Source organism: Drosophila busckii, chromosome 3L, assembly GCF_011750605.1.
Source record: "Drosophila busckii strain San Diego stock center, stock number 13000-0081.31 chromosome 3L, ASM1175060v1, whole genome shotgun sequence".
Taxonomy (NCBI): domain Eukaryota; kingdom Metazoa; phylum Arthropoda; class Insecta; order Diptera; family Drosophilidae; genus Drosophila; species Drosophila busckii.
In genome coordinates this window covers 14,790,674-14,812,866 of record NC_046606.1, presented here as the reverse complement: position 1 = coordinate 14,812,866, position 22,193 = coordinate 14,790,674, and the positions used below count along the sequence as shown (strand labels likewise).

At 42.9% G+C, this 22,193-nt stretch overlaps 1 protein-coding gene across 1 annotated transcript; it reads right to left on the bottom strand.

Moving 5' to 3' along the window:
• Positions 1–66: 66 nt before the first annotated feature.
• On the bottom strand, positions 67–18,956 carry LOC108601069 (glutamate receptor 1). Its single transcript, XM_017988962.2, is given in 17 exon segments — positions 67–201; positions 317–334; positions 336–741; positions 898–1,142; positions 1,739–2,217; positions 3,375–3,489; positions 5,521–5,688; positions 5,865–5,959; positions 6,047–6,287; positions 6,853–6,954; positions 7,115–7,477; positions 8,388–8,552; positions 8,612–8,865; positions 16,048–16,177; positions 16,694–16,821; positions 17,960–18,112; positions 18,758–18,956. Coding segments are annotated over 17 exon segments (3,321 nt in total). The 5' UTR covers positions 18,882–18,956.
• Between the last annotated feature and the right edge of the window lie 3,237 nt (positions 18,957–22,193).

The following is a 22,193-nucleotide window of genomic DNA, read 5'->3' as shown; positions in this document are numbered from 1 at the left end:
CATCTTCTCCGTCTCCTGGCGACTGTTGGCCATGATGCGGCGTATGGTGGGCGCGCAGGGTGTGCGTCAGAGGCGCGACTCCTGCGCGTGCTCGTGTCAGACCTGCCCGTGTGCGTTCATGTGCAGCGCCTCGCCGCCGTCGCTGGACGCCGCCGAGAGCTGTGCGGGTGGGTAATACTGCAACGAGGCGCAATTGAGATACTGTGCGTGGTTTAGTCTCATAGCTCGCACGCATAATTAACAATAGACTTGGGTTTAAAATAACAAACAAAGCCGCAGCCACCACAAGCTGACCCAAGCTGAAAATTTTACTCACCCCCACGCGTCCATTGTCTATAATCGCGACTCGCTTGAATAGTCAATTTAGCCTTCGCATGCATGCTGTCCGCCAATGCGTTCCTTTGATGTGTAGACGCCACCACGCCGGGCACAGCGCTGGGTGCGCCGAGCAGCATGGAGCCGTTGCTCTTGGCCGCGCCCATGCCCATGCCAGCGGCGCTGGACGTGGCTTTGCGCGTCTTGCTGCGGAAACAGAACTCAATTATGGCCACAATGACGGCCAGCAGCAGACCGCCGATAAGAATGTAGAAGATGCCGGCCACATTGCTTAGCGACAGCTCGTTGTGCCCCTGAGCGTCTTTATTGGCCGTGCACTCGGCCTTTTCGTACCACCATTTGTTGCGCAGTCTAATCAGCTCGCCATTCTCCTTGAGCGCCAGCACGGCCCGATTAATTGGATCCCTGTGGCAGGCATAAGCATAAGCATAAGCATATTACGTATACGCATTATTTCATTATGGCATTAGACACAGAAATATTTTGTAATAAAGCCACACACACACACAGACATAGTCACACACACCAGCAAATATCATATTTAGCTATGTAAATACTCACTTGAGTGCAGAGCCAAGCGGCGTGGCAATGCCAAATCCCTTCGTATCCAAGTTGGCGCCCACTTTCATCGTATCGCAGGGCTGGCGTGCATTTACATATTCGTTTTTGGGCGACTCCACCAGCAGCGCATACTTGCCCTTGGAGTTGCGCACTCGCTTTATGCCCTCGTCATAGGTATTCACAAAGACGTGCTTGCGCGAGTTCATGGACTCCCACATTTTGTGATGCAGACCAATTGTCGAGCGCTGTTCAAGTTGAAGCGAAATAAAAGAATATTTCATAAATTCAATTATTACCAAATAAAACTCAGGGCTCTATGCGAATGCCAAGCATAGTATGTCACATATACACACACACAGTCAACAAACAGAAGCCGTCGAAGCGTAAGTGTGCATAAAAGCATTCGAAATAAATGCGTGCATAAAAAATGAAATTGCGTCTCATTTCTTATATTTTTAAATTTGTTGCTAGACCCGGTGCATAATAAAGCACAAAGCAGACACTTAAGTTAGTCAGAGCGACTATTCTAGAACAGATTGAAGAGTAACGTTAACGTTCCCTATGTGCAAATCTGTTAATTTAAGTTATTAATTTTATCCCAATCGGATAAAAGAAGTTGCAATGAATCAAAATCTGTGCTAAACTTCAGGTTTAATAATAATTTGAAACCGGGTCTCGTAATGCCGACTGCGCCCGTCTTTTCATACTTCTTTTTTTTATGTGTCAGGCTTAACGCAGATTGATTTTTATTGACAAAATGACTGTCAACTTTCAACAAAGCTTTGTGGCTGTAATCAACTGATTTTTGAGCTGACATAAAGAGACAGAGAATTGCACTCACCTTAAAGAAATCCCAGGTGCTACCATGTAACAAGGTGCCGTATTGCACCTCCGTTTGCATGGCCAAGTCCTCAGCTGAGTTGATCGGCGTCGCCATGCGCTCCACTGTGAGAAACGCAGCCAAATTTGCCGTATACGATGAGATGAGTATGAGCGTAAAGAAGAACCAGGAGGCGGCAGCAATGCGTCCCGAAACGGAACGCGGCGACAGATCACAGCCCTGCTGCATGAAGGCGGCCAACGAATACCAGAACGCGTTCAACATGCTAAACTCATTAACAGTCGCACCGCCGGCAGCTGCTGCGGCTGCTGCTGTGCCGCTTGCCAAGCTGCCGGCCGAGAGAGCAGCCTGCAGTGCGGCCGCACCAGCTGCACTTTGGGCGCCCGGAGTCGGTGGTCCAGGCGGGGCTGGCACGGGTGCGCCACCAATAATGCCGGGTGGCTGCTGATTGGCAAGCTGTTCGTGATGTGCATGTGGATCTGAAAATTAGAGAGAGCGGGCGAAAGAGAAATGATATGAGTTGGCCACATAGCGTAACCGCAGACAGCAAACGTTGCTGGACAAGGCAGCTCTGCTTGTCCGTTTGTCCGGTTGTCCGGTTGTCCACTTGTCCACTTGTCCAAAGCTGTCCATAGCTTGTTCGTTGTCCAAGCTGCCGTTGGCAACTACTACGTGCTCATGTCGTCTGTCCAACTGTCAATCATTTCGTTTGGCTTGACTTTTTGCGCCTGCTCTAATTGATATGCAATCAAACTCCGTATAAGTGGCCATCGTCAGCGCCATTGCCGCACAGTTTACACCGCCCGCTTGAGACGCCAACGCCACACACAAGACAACACCACACCACAACACACCACACCACTCGCCAAGATGCCGATTCCAATAGTGCTTTTTTATTTTTTTTTTCACACACTGGCTGCCAACACGTTGCTTGCATACAAAATGTTGTTTACTCTCCGCTAAAATTACATTAAGGATGTTTTGCAGGATGCCAATAGATTGTTATGAGCACCCAAAACGACTCTCGGTCCGTCTTGTATGCGGGCTCCATGGCGGATTTTGATTGCCAAGCCAGTACGAGAACCAAATCGAATCAAATAATTGAATTATAAGTGTGGCATTGCATGCAAAACAATTCGATTGATACACTGACAAAAAATCATTCGAGCAACTGAACTCAACTGATTAATTATAAAAAATCAGGTGTCTTGATTCAAATTATATTATTAAAGTCGTTGTGGAAACAATTGCGCATTGCTTGTAAGATTATTGTATAAAAATAATAAAGTAATGAGTAAAATAAAAATAAAAACAAAAAATCAGATTGGTTTCATTCAATAATCTTCTATATAAATTAAATTTGTCATAATTAAAATCATGCGCTAACTTTTGAATGTGTGTTCATTAATTGTTGCTTATTTAAAATGCTTGCCATAAAAATAAAGTACAGTTTTAAATAATAAAATTCATATTCTTAAGCCTTCTGACGATCTCTGGCTTATCTCTGCTTTAAATTGCTTTTCACTTTTATTTTTATTTCAGTGTCTCCAAGTCATTGTCATTGTTGCAGTCCAACCTTTTTATTTGTTGCGAGCAGCTGTGTAACACAGCTTGGCGCTGACAGGTGTAAACTTACCTAGCGGCTGCATTTGCTGTGGCTGATGCTGCACGGGGCGCCATTCGTGTGGCGAGAAGCGCGATACAAAGAACAGCACTATGCTGACACCAATGTAACTGAAGATGACGCTCACCTGTTGACAAAATATAGAAGAAGCAGAGCGTGAAAAAGCATTCAATACACACACACACACACAAGCTCACGCACTCACACAAGCAACTGGTTGGCTGCAAAATTTTTCATTAAATTTTCTTTACTAATTGAAGCGGAAGCGGCAACGGCTTCCTCTGGCACTGGCAGCAACATTAGCCTAATAGAGCGAGGTGGCAAAAGGCTGCCAAAGGGCAAGACAATGGCACCCAAGCTGAGCTGCTGTCTAGGACATCGACAGGCTACAGGTAAGCAGCAGCAGCAGCAGCCCTTGATGACTAGCAACAGTTGCTGTTGTTGCTGTTGCTGCTGCTGCTGTTGCTGTTGCTTGTCAACGCCTCAATGGTTGCGCACATTTGTGTAAAAGGCAAGGTGTGTCGCCCACGACATGCCTGAATGGGATACACACACAGACACTCACTCACTCACACACACACACAGACAGGCGCATAAGTAGGCCTTCCTGTAGATGTCAGCGGCTGCTTTTGTTCGCAGCTTCTTTAAACGACATGTTAACGTTGCCGTGTCGTGTGAGCAGCTAAAATGCTTCATTTAATTTATGATAAATTTTTGTAAAAGACTTTTTTATTAGCTTGTTAACTTTGCAGGCGGCGTTGTTGCCATAGTCCTTGAATTTGATCCCTTTCAGTTGCTCTTTGCTCTCGCTCTCAATCTGTCTCTCTTTCTATCTCTCTGGCTGGCAGTAAGCAACTAATTTGCATTTGTAATTCTTTTAGCTCATGTCAAATTACGCATTAGCTTTCACTTGGCTGCTCAGTGAGTTTTATTAGCATTTAATTCAGCGCTTGTCGCGCTGTCAACACTTTTCGACTTTATGCTTCTGAGATTTGTTGCGTATGCCCCTTTTTCTTAGCCTTTTGGCTGACTGATTTATGAATTTTTTATTGCGCGTAAACTTAACGCCGCCATCGTTCTCACACATTGCTCATCATTTGTTTAATTAGCTTAAAAGCCACTTGCCAATCGTCTCGAACTCCAACTTGCGCGCTTGCCTCGCAGCATCAACTAAATGCTCATGCAATTTTGATGGGCTGCCATTATTTGAACAAGCGTCGGGCGACTAACTTGGGCCTAGTGCCAACAATTTTTAACTTGACGTCCACGTAATTTTCGTTGCTTCCGTTTGCGTTTGCAGTTGTTGTTTATAATGTACAAATAAAAAACAAAAATGTAGCATGGCCAAGAAGTAGCCAGCGCAAATGAAAGAGAGAGATAGAAAGAGAGAGAGCGCGCGCTGTAAAAAAACTTTGTCGTTTACTCTATTAAACTTTGGGAGCTTACGTGGTGCCAAGTTGAAGCCGAAACCAGAAGAAATAAATATACAAAAGTCCAAAGTTTGCCGCAAAGTTTTCACAGCGTAAAAATTACCAGGCAACGACCGAGACAAACACACACACACACAGACACAAGCACAGACACTGCTATAGAAATGAAAGAAAATGTTTTGAAAACTTTGCTCATTTGTATGCAGCGCAATTTTGTGCAACATTTTGACTCGTTACTAAAAGTATAAATAAATACGCCGCACTAGACAACGGCGAGCACTTGTAGGCATTCACTCGAGTCCGGCTAGTCTCGGGGTGGACATTGATTGTTTAGCGTAATAAATGATAATGCGGAGGACACTGCCGCAAGCGATGGCCATGGCAGCCACATGGCGGCTGCAGCTTGATGCGTCAGTAAACAAGTTAAGTTTGTATGGCAAGCATTTTAAGCAAAGCCAGAGACATACACGGACTGGAGCTCGAACACGAACACGAACAGGAGCACTGACTATGGCAGCTGCTATCTGAACTGAAGGGAGACAACATGCAGCGTCGAGTCGAGGCCCGCAGCGAGCTTCCCCTTGCTACCCATCCCGACTTGCTTCAGTGCGCGCCAATGAAGCAAATGGCACGAAGACAGCATCTGCAGCTGCAACTGCCACCATCAACACACACACACACAGGCACACACACACACATAGTTGAGAGTGTAGTATATATATACGCACCCAAATTTCCTGTGATAAAGGATTCATGAAGCTGAACACGCCGGGCGTTTGCTTCACTGGCTTCTTAATCATGATGGAAATGCCCAACGACATGAACGGCTTGCTAAAGTCGATGACACGTTCACGTTCAGCGGTAATCGTCATGGCGGCAATCGCAATATCCGCTTCCTGTAGCCCCACCAAATGGCATAAGACAGCATCGACAGCAGCAGCAGCATCAGCAAGAAGAGCAGAGAAAGATAAATACGTATATTTAGTTGAAGCAGTCAGTGCAGCTGGAAGACACAGACATACCATACATATGTATGCATGTGTGTGTGTGTGTGTTTGTGTATGGCACTTACCTTGCGCACCAGTTCGCCCATCATGCCATCCCAGCCGGCTGGCGCCGCGGGATTCTCGGAGCCGTAATTGCCATCCTTGACCAGGCGCAGTTCATCTGCAAGTGCATGAAATACACGCGTGATTAAGCAAGTGCACGCCATGGCCAATGCCTATCGCATTTTACATTGCACATTGCACTTACAATTAAGTTCGAGCTCCTTCGAGAGCAAATCGGCGAGATCCTTGCAATAGCCCTCGAAGCGCTCATTGCCGTGCAGCTGCTCCCCAAACGCCGGCTGCTTCAGCATTATGTACGGCTCCTCCAGCACCGTTGTCACAATATACGTGCGATTCTTTTCGAGCTCCACATGCGGACGCAAGCGCACATATTTCGCATTCAATGGCTGCAGACCGCCATCGTCATTCCACTCGGCAACCTTCACCTGCAGATAACACACACACACAAAGAGAGTGAGAGAGAGAAAGAAATTCAGGTGTAGGCCAAAGCGGAGTCAAGTGTTTGGCTTAAAGCAATTTCTGTGAATTTGGCACGATATTTTAGTAAATAATTATGATTTAGTTAAGATAGCATTAAATTGAAAGCATTTATTGCTTTTCCTTTTAATATTCAATATTTTATTTATACATAATTTTTGTAAAAAGAGATTAGAACTCCATTGAATATGGAATGCAGTTAAATGCATTTTGCATTTATTGCTTTTGAAGTCAACTTGATAAATTGATTTTAATTTGAATATTTCTTGGAAGAAGCAAAGCAATGCATCTATTTACTTTTGGATTATAAAACTTTAATTTAATTCCACCAAAGTTATTTATGTGACTGCTAACGGTTGTTTCAATTTGCCAACGCCAAAGCCAAAGCACAGCATGAACAAGTTTTTTCGATCTGACATTGCCTGTTGGCTGTTGAGCTGGCCTTTAGCTTTTATGGCTCTAACTGGCACTAAGCTGGCACATACATAGGGCGGGGGGTGGGGTAACACATACCATGGCGCTGTTTACTGTCATCTCGACAACGTGCAGCGTGTAATTGACGCGCCTGCCGTCATCGTTGAATTTGATGTCCCCGGTGAGTCCCTCGATTTCCACCTGCCGTTGCAAAAAAGAGAAAATAAACCACACGAGAGAGTGTACGTGTGTACACGTGTACGTGTGTATTTGTATTTGTGTGAGTGAGTGTACGTGTTTTAATTGCTTTGTCAGCTCTGCTGCTCATAATGCCGCCGCTTGCGCGCTGGCGTGGCCTCACCTTTCTCAAATAACGCGATATTTTATCGCCATGCTCCCAGGCATTCACCCAGCCCTTGGCGGTGTTACAGTCCAACGCGCGCGGTGCAATGCCAATTGAGCCGGAGCTTGCATCGCTGTTGCCGTTGCCGTTGCCGTTATTACTGTTACTGTTGCCGTTGGCACCGCCGCCGCCGCCGCCGCCATTGCCGTAGCTGCTGTTGTAGCCATCGCTCCCGGTTGAGGCGGCCGCCTGGGCTGCCGACATTAGCGTCTGACTGCGTCGCTGCACATTGTTGCGGAATTGATCCGGCTTCTTGCGCAGGATTTTGTTGAACGCCTCGACCAGCACAAACACCGCATCGTACATGAGAGCTGCCTGGGCCTGAGATGGTGTCGGTTATGGTTAGAAAGGTTAGCGAGCTTAGCTCCTGCTGCTGCCGTTGCTGCTGCCACTTAATGAGTGTATTACACGCTGTTATTCACAATTTTCCCCGCTATTGAGCTCACATTTTATTTATGCCAGTGCCTGTTAATGGCTAAATCTGCCTTTGCCTTTGCCTCTGCCTCTGCCTCTGCCTCTGCCTCTGCCTGTGTTGTGTCTTCACATTCAACTGGTTGCCGCTTTAACGGCTTGCGTGACGCCAGGCGAACTTATTAAATATTTAATGAATTGAAGCGTGATAGGCAGGGATACTTAAATATGCATTCCATACGCGCAGGCAAGTCAAATAAATAAACAAGCGTTGTCAAAGGGAGCGGCAGCAGTTGAATTCAGCCAACATTTAAGCGCCACAAAGTGAAATCTTTGTCAACAAGGATAATGCCAAGGAAATACAAATATAAACAGCACGCAAACTAAACCAACTTTTGCCTGTCGCTCTCGAGTAGTTTGCCCGTCAGACCGAGCGACCCACCGTCTGTTCCTTTTCACGCTAAGCCAACAATGACAAGGACAACGCCAGGCGGCAAGGGCTTGCAAGGACACATATGCCTTTGAGCGCTCGAGTCCCTGACCTCCTGCCATTGCCTCAAGCACTGCAGCAGCAGTAGCAGCAGCAGCAGCAGCTTTGTGAAAAGTGAAATCTGTCGCCAGTTGTGCGCTAGTATTTGTGTTGCTATTTGACTATCGCACAACACAAACAACAGAACAGAACAGAGCAGAGCACAACAAGCGGCACAAAGCGCTGGAAACTATGCTACAGTTTCTAGAGCAAGAGCAAGCGTGCGACACTCTTGGCAAACATTAAATGCCAGCAGCAAATATTTAACACTGGCTATGCTTAGTGCCTTACCGAAATCGATTCACGGCCAGCGCCAACGCTGATTTGTGGGTCGAGCCGCTTCCAGTTGTCGCTGAACTCGCGCACCAGGCGCCTGTTGGTGTCCACGATGCGAAAGCCCGTGATGTTAATGGCACCGAATTCGATTATCTCGCTCTCCCAGCGATCATCCATGACCTGTTTGAGCAGTTAATCGTTGACAAAATGCATTTTGTCACACACACACAGTCACTTACCAAACCACTCAGCAAATAGTGATAGGTGCGACGGCCCAAACGCAAGTCGCGCACATGCTGGATGAGTATTTGCTTGGCCATTTCCGTGGGGCAGTCGAGTACGATGTGCTTGTTGGTATAGCGTCCGATTTGCTCCAGTGTGTGCAAGAACTCAATGGCCATGCTGACATTCGAGATGCGCTTGACCAGCTCCACTTGAAAGGATTCATTGCCGGGCTTCAGGCCTTGGTAGATTTGCTGCAGCCTCAATAGACCTGCAACCCAAAAACCAAAAAGCAAGTTTCAATAAAGTAAGCCAAATACAAAAGCCGAGTAAGCATGAGCTTGTTAATTAAGTGAGCTCTGTTCTTTCTCTCTCTCTCTCTCTCTATACACAGAGTTACAGTTAACTAACGCTAGAGCAGACTTCAGGGCACACAAATTACAATCATCAACAGTTTTGCCAGTCGTTAGCCCATGGGCTTATGTGTCGTCCCAACTATAACCCCAAAATCCCACATCAACATGCAAGCACACACACATTGATAATACACAAAGCCAGCAACGAGAGAAGGTATTGCTGAACTAGAATATTCAGTACACTCTGCTTTAACCATTTTGCAATGTTACACAAAGCTTTTAAATCAACTTTAGTAATTGTAATCATTGCTTATTCGGTTACTTTTATTGGAAAATTTAACAAATGATTGAATTACAATTTGATTCTGCGAATATGGCTTGAGATTATTTTAAATAAAATAAAAATTTTATTAAAGAAATGTTTCTTTTAATAAATTCAAAAACGCAATTATTAGTAATTGAATATTTTTCAATTATTATTAGTAGCAGCAATTTAACTCATTGAATTAAAGTCACTTTGATTTTAAAGTCGTTTAAATTCTGTAGTGAATGCTGTGAAGTTCTTTTGAAATCAGATTCAAAATTGATAGCAGTGCTAATGTGGCTCAATGGAATCCAAGACAGCAGCATCGGCTACACAGTCGGGCATTGCTTCACTGTTGGCGCAATTCAAAAGATTCTTTGACAACTTGCCTGCAGTTGAAGAGGAAGAATCGGGCAGTACAACAAATGACGACACTGCCTTGGAGAACTGCGAAATTTTGGAAGATGTCCATGAGTTTCTGCTTTGGAAAATTTATGTGTGGGATCGACTCATGTGCGAGACTGAAAATATTTTCTGCGTCATAACCGAAAACGGCTTGAACTTGCTACTGGGCGTTGAGCCGAACGTCTTTGAGATTTGCCAGGAAAGATTGCCGCGTCTTTTGCGCATTTTCGCACCGCACGGTAGACTGATCATTCATGTGCAGAGCGAACTGAAAGAGAAACGCTGCTGGAACTGCTGCGGCGGCGGGAACAGCAGCGTACAGCAAATGATTGTATCGGCGCCGCGCAATAATATTGTGGGCAGGATCAAGCCGCACAACAAATGTGGCAGGCCGAGGTTGCATATTTTCGATGCTAGAGGCAATCAAGTGCTCTACATAGTTAAGCGTAATTTGGTGTTTATGGTGTATGCAGATAAGGAGCAGGAGGACGAAGTGGGCGAAATTACAGTGAACTGGACAAATTTTCATCACGAGCTCTTTCAGCTTCGCTGCGATTGTGGCCTGCAATTGACGAAGAAAGTGCCAGTGAGCCTAAAAGTTTTGCTTATTGGCGCTTTGTTTCTTATACGCTTTCAATATGCGAACCATGGTAAAGATTAAATAAACTCATTGGACAAGCATTAGCTTAAAGCTGCGCACGAATTAAAAGTTACGCATACGCACAGTACGTCAGTCAGCGGATGCCTTACAGCTGTAAGCATTTGGTTTCGCATTTTGGCTGCCATGTGCTGCGAAATGTGTCCGAGATTTCATTGCTGGCTGGCGCAATTTGCATTTGCGCTTATTGCGTTATGGCTGCAACTAACTGCCGCTTCACCATGTAGCTTTCATTCCCACTTAAACGGAGACGGAGACTGCGACTGCGACTGCAACTGCGGCTCCGATTGCGATTGCACACAGCTCTGGGCTATGGCAGCGACAAGCGAGTCGAAACTCGACAATTCAATGCAAACAGACGCACGCACATCCAGCGCTGGCGAGACAGACAGACAGACAGACAGATGATTTGTATGACAGCTGGAGCAGCAAACAAAAACGCAAAGAGCACTGGGCAAAAATCGAGCAACACCGCCCGCGCCCTCCCCCCCACAGCAGCTCCCTAGCTCCCTGGCTGCCTTCTGTTTGGTTGCAACTTGAATGCGCCTTCAATTTATGTTTGCGGATAAAATGGGATTTGCTTTGGCTTACGCTTTGGCAGTCGACTGCGACTGCGACTGCGACGGCGATTGGGACTGGGAGTGCGACTGTGATTTAGACATTGTTATCCACGCCCACGCCCACTGCCTACGCACTCAATACATTTGCAATTTGTTCTTGTTTTCATTTGCACTACTACACTATGTAGGTGAGTTCTTCTTCTTTTTTTATGCTCTGTATGCCTGCAGTTGATATATTTTTTGCTCTCTGTGGAGCCAATTTTTCTGTCCTACTCTCTATGCGATGTGTAATAAATTTTCCTGCTTTGCCTTTTATACAATTTCATTTGAGGGCGGGCGGGCGTAGCTTTAACCATCTACGCCCCTCTCGCTCACACTCTAATGCTCATGCTTGGTTTATGCTTGGATTTGATTTTTGTATGTTTTCGATTTGAGATTTGCCGCTTGGATTTGGAGTACGTCCGTCTCTCTGCTCTGTGTGTGTGTGCGTGTGTGCGAAAATCGAAAGTGTAATTGAAGCGCGTGCTGTGCGGCGGTTTTTGGCTTTTGTTTTATTTCATTTTTGATATCAAAACATTTGCGGCTGTATATCCCAATGCCACTCGCTTGCGTTTTATATGCCATCCGGTTTATAGTCCAAAATTGGCTTATGTCTGCTCTCTCGCTCACACTCACTGTGTGTGTGTGCTTCGTCTTATTTATTTATTTTCCCTTGCTTTTCTTTTGGCTTTTCTCTTGTTGTTTTTGCTGTGCAGCGTATGTGCGTATTTCCGATTTTATTGTTTTTTGCCTGTCGCTCTTTTTCATTTTCGTTTATGTAACAAATTTAATTTACAATTATATTTATTTTTTATGGTCATCTGGGCAAATTCAATTATTTTTGTGGACAATTTAAACAGTAAAATGCATCGAAATTGAATTCTCAAATTGGCCAAGCTGCTAGGCTTATGTACATGTGTGTTTCACTGTGTGTGTGTGTGTGTGTGTGTGTGGCCTGCCTATGTAAATGTGTTGAGCCACGCCCCAAGTAAATTTCTCGTTAGACTCACTCACATGCGCAAAAGTAAACAAGACAATTTGTTATGTTAAACAAAAGTTAGTTTTACGGAAATGAAGTTTTCCTGCCATCGGTAGTGACACTCACTCACTCACACACACCCACACACACACACACACACATATACGAGGAGGCGATAAGCAAATACATGGCAACAGTTAGAAGATACAAACACGGATAAAGCACGTCAGGGCATCATGTGAGTTAACAAGTAAGAACACTTGCTTACATATTTTATGCACTAATAAATGAGCTACAGTGAGTGCGAGCGAGACAGCAGCTGCGGCATATAAGTGTAATTATTATTAACAAGCTCTTATGCAATGTCGATTCAAAGCTCATGTAGCTAGGTAACCAGATCTACCACAGCAGAAAAGCTATTTGTTTTTTCATTAGCAATCCAAGCAGTTGAATACTTATTACAGCTACTGTTTGTGCAATTTAATTGTATTTGTCATAAGCTGAATAGCTAAATCCCAAGCAAATTAAAGCCTACGCATCCAATTAAGCTTTAAAGCGTGCCCTAATTTAACGCCTTGGCTGTGATTATGGATGAGTTGGGAGTGGGAGTGGGGGTGGGAGTGGGAGTAGCTGGTGTGACTGTTATCAGAAACTTTGCTGGTTTAATTACTTAGACAGTGGGCTCGGCCTTGCGCCGCTGTGGTAAATTATGCTGACAAGCTCAAAGGATTCGCCTTTGCGCATATGTTTTAAATGGCCTCGAGAGTAGCAGGCAACAGCAACAGCAACAGCAACAGCAGCAGCAGTGTAAAGTATCAAATAACATGAAAGCGAAAACGCAGTAAAGTCTCATAGCGTTGAAATTAATGACAGTAAGTCTGCAAGCCTGATGCTGTTAGCTGTTGTTGTCTTAACGGAATTGGCGCTGCTATTTGACGCAGTTTATGTAAATTTTCTGATTTAAATTATGTAAGGCAGCAATCAACATTTGCTTATTATTCATGATGCCACTCACAATCAGATTTCTTTCAGATTTTTATGCACACACACACACAGACACAGATTCCGAACGCATAAAAATAAAATTGTATACATTTGATTGTCATGCCGTCGTCCTACCGAACTGCAAAGACAATCAATGCTTTCATCTATAAATAAAAGCATTTACATAATTCTGCAGTTCTGCGGCCTGGACCCTTGCCTATCGACATTGATTAGCCTCAGGCTGTTTTGGATTTAGTACCTGTTGTGTCCAAGCGTTTCATAAAATATTGAACAAGTTACAGTTCTGACATCTCTCTCTGTGTGTGGCTGAGCTCTGAGGCGAAACTTATTGCCAAAACTGCTGACGTATTCACAGCACACAGATGAGCAGGCAAATTTTTTGGCACGTTCCCTTAACCAGGCGACAAAAGCGAAATGGAGTGCTTCACTTAAGCACTGCCCACGCACAATGCTCTCGAGTCGATTCGACTCAACTCGACTCGACTCCTTTGTTCTGCTCTGTGTTTGTGTTTGGTAATAAATTTCATTTCACAGCAAGTCAATGTGCTGCCAACACGACAACAAAAGCAATGAGCCGCATACCTAAGCTTTATTTTTTCTGCTCAGCCAGCTACTTAGACAGACAGACAGCTAGACAGAGCGACAAGTATTGGGCGTGTGTGTCCAAATGTAAGTAAGACATTTATTTTCATTGCAGACTGTTGATTGTAGGTTTTTAATATGCAGCAAGGAAGCGAAAGAGAGCGTGTTAATAAATATTCTTGGAGTGACGTGTGTTTTATTTGTATCTGGAAAAAACCTGCCAAAATCTAAGCTAAGCATTCTGTGGTTAGTCATTTGTCAAAGTTGAACACCGCACAGCTAGAATTACTAAATGAAGATTTAGCCACTGGGCTGAAATATTTCATGTTTATTTAATGTCAGCTGCCAGTCAATGGAAGCTTTGATATTTCTTTCTATTAAAGCCTCAAACGAGTTAAGTGCACCAAGGTTATTAATATTTGAGGTTACAGTATTCAAATATTTGAGATTTTGCATCGAAAGTCAAGCAATTAAACGTATGTGGGCTCTGACATGTGCACTGACCACATTTTTTCCCATAAAGCCAAACGCTTTAGTTGAAGAAACTCAAAATTTAATAAACAATCAATATTAAACTTTAGCTAGTAGAAATGTATTGCTTGTGGCACAATTTGTGTACCCTGATGGGCTGTAGGTCAATTGCAAGGCTGTGTAGAAAATTGTGTAGCCGCAGGGTGTTGCGAATGTTGTTATGTGTTTTCTGTTTTTTGCCTTGCTTGGGGGCCGGCGGCAGACGTATCGATAAAATATTGTAGCATAACTGCAGGCGCTCGGGCAGGCAGTTCAATGGCCAACAATACACACTGAACAACAAATGCCATAATTTCGCAGCTTAAATGAAATTGTGTGTACGCCAATTTCTTGGCCAAGTCGTAAATATAAACGTATATAAACTTATAAGCTGGCGGGCCAATTCGCATGAATTAGAGAGCACTCTCACACACACACACACACACAGACACAAAACAAAAAGGAATGAAAGCAAAATGTAGCATTAGTTTGTATAGTTGTTGTTATCCTTGTTGTGATTGCTTTGGCACACTGCGCTCTTGTGTTCAACATGGCACTCGAAAACCGATGTCGGCCAATGGCCATAAATAGTTTGGTTGGGCGCAAAATGTTTTTCCTATTTCTTAGTAATAAACTCGTTTTGCGTTTGGCGCAAAGAAACAAAGGAAGAAGCCATATTCTCTAAACAGTTGCCAGCCACACAGCCACATGCGCGCAGGCTAAGCCAAGGCACAAAAAAAATAAAAATAAAAACCAAAAGAAAAGAAAAGCAACCAAGAGCCGTTAACTTGCGTAGGCGATTACGTGCCAAGCAACCGATGAGCATTGCAACCCCGACCCCAACTCCAAGCCGAAACCCCTCTGACTTCGCGCTGGCTGTGTAAACATGTCCATAAACCCAGCGAGGAGCAGCAGCAGCAGCGGCAGCAGCCAAAAAGAATTGAAGAAACAGGCCAAACAACAAAAATGTTCCATTTCTATTTGGGCTTTTTTATTAAAAACGGAAGAAAAAAGATATAATGGTCGTAATGCCGCTAAATAGCGCACATAGCTGTTGCCCCGATGCGTGCGTGTGTGTTGTGCCTTTGTCTGTGTGTGTGTGTGTGTCTGGGTCGGCCATGTGAATTTGATGATGCTTGTTTTGGTTTGAAATTGCGTCGAATTGCGCAACATTTAAAGCAGCTTAGAGGTCAAGGCTCAACGAGTGCGAGTGCGAGTGCGAGTACCAGCCGACTGGCATTTTTTCATTATACAAGTATTTATGGCCCTGAGTTGTAAACATATTTTCAAATTTGTTTTAATGCGTAAATCATGTTGTCAGCTCAAGCAGAAATAAACATGAAATAATGACGCTGCTCAGCTTATGGCTAGCGTGAAAGTAGTTTAGCTTTAACCCAAGCACACAGCGCCCTTTCTCTCGCTCTCTCTGTCACTCTCTCTCCACACAGACACAGATACACAGCAACATTGTATCTGTGTATAAAGCAAGCGGCAGTGGCAACTGAATTGATTGAGTGCTGTTGGCGACCGCATAAAGATTTTCACGTGGCATTCATTAATAATAATAATGTAGACAGCAGCCACTAACTTGCTGTCCGCATCTGTTCTGTCTGTCTGTCTGTTTAACTGTCTGTTTGTCTATCGCTCTCTCACACTCTTTGTCTGTGCTGCGCTGCTCGTTCTGGCAGCCACATAAACCAATTGTCTGCCGATGGCTCATCATGTCAGCACAGACGGCTGTGTCATTAAACTTTATTTATGCAGCGACTAAATGGAAAATGCTTGCGAAACTTATAACAAAGCAAATTTACACAAGCGACACAGCTGCTCAACCCACAAACACAGACAGACACACACACACACCCATGCACATAAATGTATTGAGACTTTTATGCAGACAACTGCGTTACTTTGAGCGGCTGTAGTTTGCATAGATGAGGTCGTGCCAAAGAATGATTATTGACTCAATTGTAGTCTCGTAACTATATTACTCAAGTTCTAGCCATATTTAACATATATGTATACATATGACTGTATGTGTGTGTGCATACTCACCATCGTGCGAATCATAGAGATAAATTATTTTGCGCCAGCCATAAAATTGTATTGTATCAATGATGGCCTGATGATAATCCGGACGCATGCTGAGAGCAAAGTCGAGAAAGCCAGACGATGGCGTAAGCACCTAAAACGCCAAAATTATGGTAAGCAGCCAGCCAAAAATAGAAAGAGACAAAAAATTGGTTAGTACGGCGAGTGAGAGCGCCAAGTTAGTAAACATAAATCATTATTGAGAGCTCATTGTTGTTGTTGCTCGAATTATTATTCCTGTTGTTGCTCTTGCTCTCGCTCTCGCTTTGGCATTGTTTTGTCTCGTTTTGGGCATTTGCCTGCTTGATTTATAGAGCATGGCCTAAATGCCAAAGCGAGGCCAAGAGTGTGTTATAAATTTTTAAAGCGAACACAACGCACGCAGGACATCATTTTGTAGCTGAAGCTGAGGCTGAGGCTAGAGCCAGGCAATGCTTGTATTTATTATGAATTTCGTACCTGCCTGGCGCATAAATATTGTACGCAGCTCACATTTTCAAGGTTACCAATTTATATGCGAGTCAACAGTGCGTATGATTAATATTTCATATTAAAATAGTCCAAAATGAGCTATTTAATATTTATTGGCGACTTTAAATATGCTGCTCACCTTCTCCGGAAACCAGGGCGTCACAAAGGGCATCTGAAACGTATTTGAATACGAGTGTAGCGTATCGAAAGAGTCGGGGGAGACGGCGCCCAGCATGGAGTAAACACCGCGTGAGAATTGATTGCAGACTGTAAGCAAAAAGGGCAATTTAAATTTCATTTAAATATTCAACAATTTATTGTGTTGCATTTTAGTTTGTGTACTTTGATCATTTAAATAAATTAAATTAAATCCATCTTAAACTTAAAATTGAAATCATAAAATACTTAACCAAATATGCAGCTATTTTAATTTAATTAAAAAGTACAACTCTGCAAAAAATTAATCAACTAATCTTGCTGAAACCTACGTAGCAAGCCGCACAGAAAATTTATTAAAAATAATAATAATAGCCCACGAGTGCTGTGACACATTTAGAGTGGGCGATTTGACACTTTTCAATGTGACTAACCCACACGTGGCACTATGGTGAATTATAATCAAATATTTGACCAAAAGCCCACATTTTGAAAGTTGCTATATTCATTTGATTTTGTTAGCAGTACATTGATTTGTAATCTTATGCACATATATATTTAATATGTTACAGTATTGATATACCCAAAGAGTGCGTTCATTAATAAATGAATTTGCTGCAATATTAAAACCCTTAAAAATTCAAGAATAAAAGGACTGTTGTCAAGTTAAACTGTAATAAAATGTTGTTTGTAAAGTACTAACTAACTAAAGTTTTAATTGCAAAAGGATATACTAAATGATTTTTGGGAATACATGCAAAGAAGAGAAAGCCACGAAAAAAGAAATTTAGTTTGACTGATAACTGGCTAAAAACTATTTTTGATGTTAGATTGATGACAGTTATGTGTTACACTGAAACGAGTTTTATATTATTACCTAACATTACCCTAAGAACGATTTTAGCCTTTTCAGTCTAAGGTTCAAAACTGACATCTGATGGTTTGTAATGAATCAAATTAAATTTAATTACACACTTTTTACATATATAATAAATAATTTAAACTAGCATTTTGATACCACTTGTGCTCTTAAAATATATATAGTATATTTATAAATAACGTTTTGGAAATTCCTTTAAGCCCTTGCTGTTCTGCTTCGTTTCGCTTATGCCCACAAAATGTATAAAATACCCATAGAGCTAACGCTTTTTGATAAAAAAAATGTTTGAACGTCATGACATGCACCCATACAAAATTCAACGACATTTAGCTGTTAAAGAGAGAACGTCTGTGTATTTTCTATACTTACTTAGCCGCGATAATTTAAAGGCATCCGCCGTATTGATGACATCCACGTAGGCCTGCAGCTCGAAGCGGCGCGAGGAGACATTCAAATTGTGATTGAGCATGGCGTATTTGAAGGCCGACTGCACCTCATCTGTGCCCTGTTCAAAGATGGCGCCTGAGACATAGACAGACATAGACAGAGACATAGACATGTAAAATGCGTTAAAAGTAAGCAAAAGGTTGTTATGCTGGCAACGCTAAAAAACACACGCACACACAAAATTGTCAATTAAGTTCAAAGCAAAGGCACTTTAAACTTTGTAATTGCGTTTGCGCTCTAATTTTATTTGAGTTTTGTTGCTGGAAATGAACATAAAACCAGCTGCTGCTGCTGCTGCTGCTACTGCTGCCCCATGCTGCTTCCTGTTATTCTTGGGCAATTTGAGCCAATTTTTAAGTGGCGTTTGCTGCAAGTTAATAAGCATTGCGTTTCACCTTTCAAAGTGGCCAAAAAGCCAATTTCAAACTGCTGCTCGGCTGCCAAAAACCACTTCAAGCTGTATTGGGAATTCGTTGCTGCTGTTGTTTTATTTTTTTTGTTCGGCCAATGCATCAAGTTCACTGCGCTGTGCTGAACTGAACTACTGCACATTTGTGCCAATTCAACAGGCCGAGAGCGAACTGCTTGGGCAGTAGCTTACGTGGGCGTGGGCGTGGCGAGTGCAGCTAAGCGCAGCAATAAAATAAAAGTGCCAGCAACAGGAGCAGCAGCAGCAGCATCGAAGGCAAAGGATACATGACTGGGGGGTGCACTACTCACCTAATGGGATTTTCTCGGTTAATGATGGCTGCGCACTGGCGCCGGCTCCAGCGCCGATGCCACTGCATGTTAGCCATAATAAAAAGCAACGGCAAAAGCAGCTCAACTTTAAGCCAAAGCGCATTTTGCCGCCGTTGTTGATGTTGCGCTGACAGTTGGCTAAGGTTTTCACAATTTTATTTTGTATTCTCTGTTAACTTCGATTGCAATTTTTTGCACGTTTATTTATTTATTTTTTTTCGTTTTGCTTTTTGTTAGTTTGAGTGAAATTTGTTGTTTTGTTTGCAAGTTATTTGCAGTTGTTACCGCTTGTCGGCGGCATTTTATGCATGTTCGTTTGCTTTGTTCGCAATTACTGCGGCATTTACATATTGTAGTTGATTATGCTGCAAAATGCGGTGTCAATTGTTTAGTGATTTATTGGGATTTAAATTGTTTTTTTAAGCATTTCCATTGCCTACTTATGGGCGCTCGCTTGCCTGCGCATACAGTTTAAGTACTTAATTTAATTATTTTCTATTTGAACAGCCAACAATATACGCATGCACGCATTGACTTGCACGTGTCCTTTGCACCCAGCACAATGGAGGACCACCAAGCAGGTTACAGCGCGTTTCATTCACTTTGCGCTGATAGTCGCATTTATGCAGCACCACCCACCCACCTGGCCCAGTGTGCCTCTGTATGTGTGTGTGTACTCAGTGAACTGTATGCAAATATGTACATACATTCATTCGCCTATCTAGCAAGCCTGCTGCTCTACCTTACCCATACCCCCATGGCTGTCTGTCAACTTGTCTGCGTGTGCTGCTGCTGTTGTTGTTGCTACTGCTGCTGCTGCTGCTGCTGTGTATGTTTGTCAGTGTGTCACTGTGCCAGCAGCATGTTTGTGAGTGTGTGTGTGTGTGTACGTTCACCTGTCCCCTGATTGTTGTTGTTATGCTTTCGGTTCGCTGCTTGTTTTTGTGCTGATTTTGCGCTTATTTTAAGTGTCTTTTGTTTTTTATCTTTTCATGTTTGTTGCTTTTATTGTTAATTATTAAAAACTGCACAACTCTGACTGACTGCCACTGGCTTGTGTTTTTACAAATTTGGCTACACATGTGGCGCCACTAAAATAAAAAATATATATATCTGTTCATTTATTTTGCACTCCTCCCCCGTCGAGCTGACCACACTTATTGCAATTTTATTCTTTTCCGTTACACATTTGCAAGCTGACTGAGCTTTATTTGTATTTTTTGTGCCTTGCATGCCATTGAATTATTTAAATTATTCTTTAAGCGGCTTAAAGGGCAGTTTATATTTTTAAGCGCTATTCTTTTCACGAATAAACTGCAAGTGCTTAGTGATTTTAAGCTTTTTGTCTGTGGCAACTAATTTGATGGCTCTGGCCGCTTTCGCCTGTATCTGTTGCATTATGGAGTAGCTGCCATTTATTCATTAACCAAACATTAAATAGCAACATTTACATAAAAAGCGCTTGAGCCAAAGTTTGCCACTACATTTTTGTAGCCGCTCGTAAAAAGCAAAGCCGACGACACAGGACGCTGAGGCTGAGACTGCGACTGAGACAGGCAGACGGTTGAATTGGCCCAACTCATCAAGGATAAGACCTGTAACTGGCCGCCAGCATTAGTTGGCGCTTTTGTGAAATAGGTTAACAGAGCGCTTAATATTCATAAGTATGGCAGCACTTTAGGCACTCGGGCAACTTTTATTCATTATAATGGCAAATGGCAAATGGGCTGCGAAAAACTGAAAAACTAAAAAGCGACGAGACGCAATTTAGGATCTCCAGGGCGGCCAGGGCGTGGCCAAGTGATGCCACTTAATTAAATTTAAATTAGAAGCCTAAAGTTGAACGTCACGAACGGTTTAAGTGCAGAACAGCAGTCACCAACCCTGCTGGGCGCAACTCAACTGCTCGGGCTTATTTAGAATCTAAACAAAAAGCGAGTAAGCCCTACACCCAAACCCACACACACACACACACACACGCACACAAATAGAGGCAGCTAGATAAATGAAATGAACGAATGAATGGGCATTTAGAGCATTTGTTGTATGCTTTTGGCCAGTTGGCTATATCTATCTAGCTCTTGGCTCCAGGACTCTGGCTGTGTGAACTTGGCACTTGCGTTAATTAAATAATTATTTTGTAGCCACTTGCTGATTACATTTTATACAATTTTAGCTGCTTACTTTCATTTGCAACTTAACACATTTGCACAACACAAAAAAAAGAAGAAGAACCTACACTGATATCATCAGTTGGCCCAACATTTTCCACACACACAAGCAACAACAAAAGCGGCTGGGTGTGATAAAAATGGAACTTATTAGGCCGCAGCTGATATCGATCTATATATAAGTATATATTTATGCATGTAAGGGGCAGCTCATTAGCATTTTAATGAGGTGATTAGTATGCTAAAGCTTTGTAACAAAAATTTGGGTTTGAGCTGGCGTCTAATTAAACTTTGCCAAAGAATTTTTGTGCCTTCAGCCGAGGCGTAGCCAAATTATTTTCATGAATTTCATTGCAATCGATTTGATCAAAACTATTTCTACTTAATTTAATTTTTCTGAAATATATTTATATTTAAATCTCTGGCAAAGTGTAGCCAATTAACACGTAGCTTTTCAATTTGTGCGTGCCCAGTCTTGTGCATAAATGTTTTGGCTTTTTTGTTTGTTATCAAGTGAGTTTGGCAAGTCATCTAGTTAATGCGGCTCACACATACTTTCGACCAGTCCCAAGTTGATGAAATTTCGTTTTTCTCACATTGGTGGCTGTGTGTTTGTTTGTGTGTGTGTGTGAGTGCGTGTGTTCAGTTCGTGCAATTTCATTTGCCAAAAGTCACAAATAATGAGCACAAAATTCCGTTGTTAATATTAATGCTCATCAATATATAAAACGTTGCTCCTGCGGCATCAGCGACCAGCAGCAGTTCGTCATTTGGTACGTCTGTCAATGCCAACGGCTATCAAAGTCGACAACACACACACACCAAAAACAAAAACAAAAACAAAAGACAACAACAACCAATGAAAGTAAGAGTAAGAGAGTGTGTAAGTGATGTTGCCTTGGCAAGTGTTTTTATTTTATTCTTGTTGTTCTTTTTTTGTTATGGGTTTGGATCTTGGTCACACACCGCGCACTTAAATGCGGCTTTTCTTTAACTTGCTGACGGTTTTTCTTTTGGTTTTGTTTCAGCTCACAAAATATTTGAAAATTGGCTCTTAAGCGAGTTTTACATTTGCATAAGCTGGCGCAATTTAAAAAATGATTGCCGCTACTTTATTATCACGTAATGCCAGCAAAACCAGCACGGAGCACACACAGTCCGTAGTCCGTTATTTTATCACTCGTCTCACTTGGTTTGCCTTTTTACGATTTGCTTGCTTGGTTCGCTTGCGCGTCTCCGTATTC